At 51.8% G+C, this 8,415-nt stretch overlaps 1 protein-coding gene across 1 annotated transcript in view; it reads right to left on the bottom strand.

Annotated features, from left to right (window-relative positions):
* Positions 1-6: 6 nt before the first annotated feature.
* The window catches only part of GRAMD1B (GRAM domain containing 1B), a 183,991-nt gene continuing 175,582 nt past the window's right edge, over positions 7-8,415 (bottom strand). The window contains exons 18-21 of the mRNA XM_010830661.1: positions 7,049-7,153; positions 4,883-5,205; positions 4,346-4,463; positions 7-478 (exon numbers count right to left, since the gene is read on the bottom strand). Coding sequence (XP_010828963.1) covers positions 389-478; positions 4,346-4,463; positions 4,883-5,205; positions 7,049-7,153 — 636 coding nt within the window. The 3' untranslated portion in view covers positions 7-388. The remainder of the gene's footprint in view (positions 479-4,345; positions 4,464-4,882; positions 5,206-7,048; positions 7,154-8,415) is intronic.

Here is an 8,415-nt window from a genome sequence, read left to right as displayed (position 1 = left end):
GGGATTCGGGAATGAAGCACCTTAAGCAATGCCCCCCTTGAGACCTCTGCTTGCGACCCCAGGGTCTTCACAGGCATAACTTTGGCTCGACATCTCCCTTCTCAGAGCCGAGAGTGGTCAGCAAGGAAAAGGGTGGGGACGACAGGATGGGGAGCAGGAGGGTCGGGGGAAGTCGGTGCTGAGAGGCGGTCCCTGCCCTCCTCGGCGCTCCGCCGGCCAGCGCAGGGGGCGGCCCTGCTCCTTCTCCCTGGTACATAGGCATTAGCTCTTTTTAAAATCTGTATATAATATATATATTTATATCTGTATATATATATTTATATGTATTTATATGGTCTCTGTACATGTATTGCACAGGCCTCCTGCAGCCACCCCAGCTCCTGCCTTGTCAGTGGTACCGGTTCCTCTTCTCTTCGCTTTCTGACGTGTAGTCTCGGGACCTGATGCCATTCTGAAGATTGATGAGTGAGTCCTTCATCTGTAAGACAAGGAAGCGTACCCCAGCCCGGGTTTGTGCCCTCAAGTGGGCTTCTCCAGCCAGCAGCACCCACCGCGCCTGAGTATGGGAGGTCCCCTGCCACGCCAGGGAGCTGAAGGGGGCAGGCTCCTAAAAGAGGGTGGTTCTCCAGGGACACAGCCTCAGGGCGAAGGGGGACAGCTGATCTATTAATAGCACTGGGCACCCCCAGGGTATGGGTCGCTGTGTCACTGAGTCTCACCCCGCCCTCACCCCATGGTTCTCGTTGCTCTGAATTAAGAATTCTCTCAAAGTTTCCACTGCCATCGGGACCTGCATACAAGGCCACTGGCTTGGCTGGCTTGGTCTTCTCCTCACTCAGCTTGGCTTCCTGCTGATCCCAAGTATACTGCCCTCCTATCCTGGAACAGTTGCCACGCTGTCCTCCCCAGCTCAAACACTTCTCTCTTGCCCATCAATCTTATGCATCTACTATTTTTTTTATAAAGCTTTGTTTTTTGATATGGACCACTTTTAAAAGTCTTTATTGAATTTGTTACAATATTGCTTCTGGGGACTTCCCTGGTTGTCCAGTGGCTAAGACTCTGCACTCCCCATGCAGGGAGCCCGGGTTCAATCCCTGGTCAGGGAACTAGATCCCGCATGCCCCAACTAAGACCCAGCACAGCCAAATAATTAAACAAAAGTAAATATTTAAAAAAATATATTGCTTCTCTTTTGTTTCTTGGTTTCTGTGCCATGAGGCATGCAGGATCTTACCTCCCTGACCAGGGATCGAACCCTGTACCCGCTGCGCTGAAAGGAAAAGTCTTAACCACTGGACCACCAGCGAGGTCCTTCCCCCATCTACTGTGAAGCCCCAGAACAAACCCAAACTCTCTCTGGCTCACAGCCATCTCTCTCCCTCCTGGCCTTTCATGTACCACTCCCTAGGGTTCTGTACTGCAGTCATCTTTAATGCCTTTGTTTCAGGTGTGTTGAGACTGCACTGTCCTATCCTTCCTTTATTCACCACGGGTGCCACGCAGGGAGCTGAGAAGGCTCCTGGCTGTACCCATATCACTGAATTAACGGAATCCTAACTGAATTTCTTAACCTCCTGTAAGAAACACACGCATCCCACATCACAGGATGGAGTCTACATGGGGCAATTTCAGCGAGAGAATCCTAAAATGAGGTCCCCCGCAACACATGTTTCAACCCTGGCTCTGGATAAGCTGCTTTGTTACAGCCCAGGACAGAGAACATTTCACGGGTCAATAGTTAAGGATTTTGAGAACCTCTGATTTCTCTGCTTAATCCACCACTTTCTTCTCTTTAGTTCTCCTGTATCCTCTGCTCAGTAGGGATGAGGGACTCCTTAATGTTCTTTTAAAGGGAATGGAATGATGGGAATCCCCTGGCGGTCCAGTGGTTAGGATTTGGTGTTTTCACTGCCAGGACCTGAGTTCAATCCCTGGCTGGGGAACTAAGATCCTGCAAGCCACAAAGAGTGGCTAAAAAAAGGAAAAAAAAAAAAAAAAGGGAACAGAAGACACTGATTTTTTTTTAAAGATTTTTTTGATGTGGACCATTTTTAAAGTCTTTATTGAGTTGCTTCTGTTCTATGTTTTGGATTTTTGGCCGCAGGCATATGGGATCTTAGTTCCTTGATCAGGAATGGAACCCATAGCCTCTGCATCTGAAGCTGAAGTCTTAACCACTGAACTGCCACAGAAGTTCCAAAACACCAATCTTAATGCTTGTAGAGTCAAGTCTGCATACATACTAAGTTGCTCAGTCGTGTCGGACTCTGCAACCCCATGGATGGTAGCCCTCCAGTCTCCACTATCCAAGCTATTCTCCAGGCAATACTGGAGTGGGTTGCCATTTCCTCCTCCAGGGAATCTTCCTGACCCAGGGATTGAACCTGCATCTCTTATGTCTCCTACATTGGAAGGTGGGTTCTTTACCATTAGCACCAACAGGGAAGCCCATAGATTCGAGTCTACTAGGCTACAGATCTGATGGCCCCAAGCTCCTCCTGAAGGAGACCTGCCCTGAACAGGATTCCACGGCTGGGAGAGGATCAGGTCATCCAGTAACTGCCCCTGCCCCCTTAATCCCTAAGCCCCTCACCCCACGTATCACCTCGTTACCCAGGGAGCACTTTCAGAGGTGGAACCACAGTCCTTCGAAGCAGCCCATCCCATTTCTGGACTGCTCTAACCATAAGGCGGAGAAGGCAATGGAAACCCACTCCAGTACTCTTGCCTGGAAAATCCCATGGATGGAGGGGCCTGGTAGGCTGCAGTCCATGGGGTCGCTAAGAGTCGGACATGACTGAGCGACTTCACTTTCACTTTTCACTTCCATGCATTGGAGGAGGAAATGGCAACCCACTCCAGTGTTCTTGCCTGGAGAATCCCAGGGACGGGGGAGCCTGGTGGGCTGCCGTCTATGGGGGTCGCACAGAGTCGGACACGACTGAAGCGACTTAGCAGCAGCAGCAGCAACCATAAGGAGTCTGCTTCTAGTTGATGACTCAGAAATCAGATACCCTGTAACTTCTGGCCCTAGTTCAGTCCCTCTTCTAGCTGTTAGACCCCAACCTCTGAGACTGTCCTCTTCTGCTCACCCACCCAGTCTTCCCTGTTTCCGAGCACATCTTTAATTCTATCGTTCTTCCTGATGCGCCAGAGTTCCAGACTCCTTGCTATGCTGTCTACCCTCTTTTGATAAAAAAAAAAAAAAAAAAAACGCGTTCCTTAAACGTGGCTCCAGTACTCTAACACGTGATACTTTAAACCCACTGGGGCTTCCCACATGACACAGTGGTAAAGAATCTGCCTGCCAAGGCAGGAGATGCAGGAGACTCAGGTTCAGTCCCTGGACTGGGAAGATCCTCTGGAGAATGAAGTGGCATGGATTCTTGTGGAATCCAGTATTCTTGCCTGGAAAGTTCCATGGACAGAGGAGCCTGGTGGGCTACAGTCCATGGGGTCACAAAGAGTCAGACACAACTGAGCGCAGGCTAAACCCATTAAGCTGGATCCTGGTGGTTGAATTAAAATTCTCTCTCCTTAATTGAGAACTAAGAGACCAAACCATGAAGGAGAAAAAAAATTTAATATTAATGAGTGCCTATGTGCCATCAGAGCAAATGTGACAGCAGTTTCATGAAGCAACGATTACAATTTCCATTTTATAGATGAAGAAATGGAAGGTCACAGATACAAAATCCTTTACTTAAGGTCAAAAAACTAGTTAGTGGCAAGGGGAGGATCCCACCTTTGATGAAATGAAGTTAATGATTTCGCCCCAGGAGGACTGTCTTAAATAGATGCATTTAGGTTTCAGATAGCAAGAAGCAGCAGGAAGAAGATGTTACAAAAACAAGACACAGTACAACCTTCTTTTCAGACTTGCAGCACAGCCTTGGAGGAGAAGCCATGTCCTGAAGGCTGGGTGTCGTGTCTGTGTTTTGAGGGCAATAGGTGGTGGAGGACGGATGGAACACATCAAAAGGAACTAGAAAGACATGCCCTCTGGGAAGATAAATCTCAGTAAAAAGGGAGCTATCTCTTTAAATGCCTGTCAGATGGCTATGGCTTACCAAGAAAAAAAAAATAGCTCTCCTTCCATCTAATCTATAGTTTTTTCCTCTTGCAAATCCACTGTGTTATTTCACTGATGTAACTTTGGGGAACCTGGGTGTTTCCAACAGCTCACTCAAGGATGGCTCTAAAACGAGAACCATTGCTGGCCTGGAGAAGAAAGGATGGAGGAGGAGGTCTGGTGGAGGGAGACGGTGCTCCTCTCAGAGCGCAGGGAAGACGGTCTGTGTCTAGAAGCCCAGGGCAAGGAGGGCAGGTAGGGGCCTCTCACCTGGTCAAGAAGCATCACCGAGGATTTGATGATCTCCCTCCATTTCTGGAGCTCAGTATCGTGGTACTTTTGCTGGGACTCTAAGAGCTGGGCCCACTCTGTCTGGGACTGGGGTAACCTGTGGGGTAGGAAAAGGGGTGCCCCAGCAGCTGGAGTTATGTCCCGTGTGCCCAGACCCCACATCAGGGTGCTCTGTCCTTCGCGGGTTCTCCTGTGCCCCAAACCAGAAACAGACTGAACTACAGGGACAACTGTCAGAGCTCATCCACGGACTCATTCCCAAGGGCTACCCACCCCCACCCCGACCAAGGGCAGCAGGGCCGTCCCAGAGACTGAGAGGCAGGCGCTGGGACATGCAGGGGGTAGGGATGGTGGCAAGGGAAGAGGCTGGGGTTACCGAGACCGAGAGGCAGGCGCTGGGACACGCAGGGGGTAGGGAGGGTGGCGAGGGAAGAGGCTGGGGTTACCGAGACTGAGAGGCAGGCGCTGGGACATGCAGGGGGCAGGGAGGGTGGCGAGGGAAGAGGCTGGGGTTACCTTTCTTGGAGCCGGAGACCCTGCCAGGCAGTGAGGGTCTGGGTGGTGTACTCCAGCATCCAGAGTTTGTAGAAGAGCATCACATTGAGGATGACCAGCAGCACCAGACTGAGGAGGAGATTGGGGGAGGGGGCAGGGGGTGGAAACAGCAGCCGTGAGGTGGAGTCTAGGAGGGCACCCTCCCTCTCAGAGGCAGGGATGTGCCCCACCCCAGAGGCCACCGTCCTTGACCACTGGGTCACCTGAAGCACCGCAGTGAGTAAGTGAGCTGGGGAGGTGGGGGGAGGAATGCAGCAAGGGGGAGAGACAGAGAGAGAGACGCACTCTCACCTGTAGGGGCTGGGGCACAGCAGCAGGACCATGGAGGGGTGTGTGGGATGCAGGCCTCAGCAAGGAGAGACACACACCACCCAGAAGTGGGTGCTGGGGAAGAGAGGTGGATGGAGAGGAAGAGAGATGAGGGGGTGAAAGAAGCGATCAGACAGCACCTGAAACAGATCCTAATGGGAGCAAGGAAGAAAAGTGGGGAGGAGGCAGAGGTTGGAAACAGACTCGTGCGGGGAAGGGGGAGGCTGCGCCTAACTTGAGCCAGAGAGAGTGAGAAAGAAACACCAGGAGCAGAGAAAACAGCAGATGAGAACAGTGAGCGAGGAAGGGATGGGGCAAGCGTAACTGGACCTTTGGTATCTCAAGGGAGATCAATTGAGACAAGGTTCCTCCTACCAACCCGAACTGCGGGAGGAATTTCAGGGGGGTTCCCAGCTCTGACCCCCGACACCTCCCAGATGTTAGCACAGCTGCCTGAGGGCTCCTGGTTCCTCTGTGCATCTGCCAGAGCCCCGCCGGGGGCATGGGGACCAGCAGAGGCTTCCCAGGGATAGGCCGGAGCTACGAGGAGACAGGGAGCTGGGAGGATAAGCAGGGGTCGGACCCAGTGGGGAATGGAGAGTTAGCGAGGGCCTGAGAACTCTCTCCTCTCGGCCTCAGCGGCCTCAAGGTTCATGGGATGGAGAGATGAAGACTCTGGGACAGACAGGATGTAGACACGCAGAACTGGGCACAAAGCCTGGCTCCCAGCTTTGAAGCCTCTTAACTTCCTATCAAGTTTCCCAATAATACCCACTCTACTGGGGTGACTCTGTGCACAGAGGGGGTGTATGTGAAACCCCTCACGAGGGGTGTGGTTACTTTCATTAAAGGAGGAGGTCCAGACACACAGGAAAAGGAATGACAAAAATGGGAAGATAAATAGATGGAAAAAAGACCAACAAAGAAAAGAAAATCTTTGCCACATCTCTGACCTTTCAAAATGTGTGGTACATATGGCATGTGTTTCTGTGTTTCTCACCCTGGCTTCCGGCACCCGGGAAGGCTGTCTTCCTTAAAGGGGCGCTACAGATCCCTGGGGCTACTCAGCTGTGTTCTTGGGGCTCTGAGCTCTCCACAAGGACTTCTAAGCGATGTACTGAATCTCAACGATACCACCTTTAATTGCACCAGACACCTGGATCTTCTGAAAGCCACCTCTTCAAGGTGCCCTGCAACCACTTCAGCACCTGCATTTGGGACTGTGCTTACAGTCTGGTCTGTGCTCAGCGGAGGCCAAGGGACATCCCTTGACGTGGCTCAAGTGAAGGCCTGAGGGTGGTCTAAACAGAGAAAAGATGCGAGGATTGGATGGCCAAAGGGCAGGCTTACGGTGGCGTGGGCCACTTAGACAGACACCCTGCATTGTTCTCAAAGGTTCCACTTGCACACTGGGAGCAGACCCACTGCCCGGACGCTCTAGGGTTGAAAGATGAGGTCTGAATATCCTAAACTATCAGAGCTCCAACCTGACTTAATCCACTATACAATTTACTCAGGCCACCTGATCTTCTCTACTTACAACAAAACACAGAAAGAGCTGAAACAGAGCTAACCCAAGGTTAGAGTTTTCTGTTAAGCAAACCCAACATCAGAGATTCAGTTTTGACAGTGGTAGGAATGACATTAAAATGCTGCTGCTGAAAGTGGATTTTCACTGGTCTTACAGTTGTCTTTGTATTTACTTATATAAAAATATGTGGGCTGCTTATGCCATAGTCATAGTCAGAAGACTGGCGTCTATTTTTATGCTACATATTTAGGTGCGGTGAACAAGAGCACCCCCCTCCTGACACTCACGGGCCCCCTCTTGCCACCTGGTCCCCGGTCTGTCCTCAGCCCATCCCCCTTCTCGCGCTCCATACTCGCCGCCATGATGATCTCGTGCACACCATGGCTCTGATGCTACTGACAAATGAATCTGCAACTGCAGCCTAAACTCCCCCTCTAAGCTCCAGGTCCACACTGACAGCTATCTGTCTGTCATGTCCATTCGGACAACCTCAGAAACACTGGGGACTGACAGTATCTTCCGCAACATCTTTTCACTAAGTTCCAGGTTTCTGTCCACGACACAACCCTCACGGCCACGTGGACCCGAAAGTCCTCACTTCGCTATGTAACCAGGTGGCACAAGCCTTAACCTCTGGGCCCTCTCAGCCCCCGGCCCTCAGCCCGACCAGCCCCTCCTGCTGAGATCACTGCCATCTGCTCCACTGGCCTCCCCGCCTCCTGCCTGTTCTTGTCTATTCTGTAACAATGCTGCCGTCAGGGTGATTTTTTTTTAAGTGCAAATCCAACCATGTCAGTGCAGGGCTTCTTTCCCAGATTCCTGTGGGCAGAGCTGTGTGCCTGCTTCTGTGTTTCTGAAAATGCCTCAGTGAAGGCATGAAAGCTGGGGCGTGGGGTGGGCATCACAGAGCAGGACAGAGCTACGGACAGTCTAGTGCCTGGTACACCCCTGAGAGGGCAGCATCTGGGCAGCTCCTGAGTCCCCAACTCCCTCAGCTGTGTCCCCACATCCCCCAGCACAGCTCCAGGCAGGAAGGGCCAGGCTGTCAGGCCATGGCCCAACCAAGGGGAGGAGGGTTGGCACTCAGCTGTCTGAGCTGCTCCTGCCCAGTGTACGGAAGTCCTTAGAGCAGGCTCTGGGCTTACACGTCAGAGCTGTGTTCTCCCGCTTTGTGTGTTAGTTACTCAGTCGTGTCCGACTCTTTGCGACCCCATGGACTGTAACCCGCCAGGCTCCTCTGTCCATGGGATTTCCCAGGAGTGGGTAGCCATTCCCTTCTCCAGAGGATCTTCCCTACCCAGGAATCAAACCCAGGTCTCCTGTACTGCAGGCAGATTCTGTACCATCTGAGCCCCCAGGGCAGCCCTCCCACCTTACATCCTCATTTCTCTCAATGAACTTCCTGTGCAAGTTACTGAGCCCACAGTTTTATAGCTTATGGCAATGAGTATACATTGCTTACAATAAAATAAGCACACACTTTTCCTGGACTCCAAAGTCTGGACTTTGTCTGGCCACCCAGTCAAGGGTGGGCCCGTAAGTGCACAGTCCCAATGCCCAGCACAGAGCAGACACCCAGAACACCAGCCACAAACAAAAGGGTGGGCTCCTAAAACGTCTGTGGCATCTCTGTATTAGCATTTATCCAACGCTG

The sequence above is a fragment of the Bison bison genome, unplaced genomic scaffold, assembly GCF_000754665.1.
Source record: "Bison bison bison isolate TAMUID 2011002044 unplaced genomic scaffold, Bison_UMD1.0 scf7180017864518, whole genome shotgun sequence".
NCBI lineage: Eukaryota > Metazoa > Chordata > Mammalia > Artiodactyla > Bovidae > Bison > Bison bison.
This window is presented reverse-complemented; position numbering and strand designations above follow the sequence as displayed.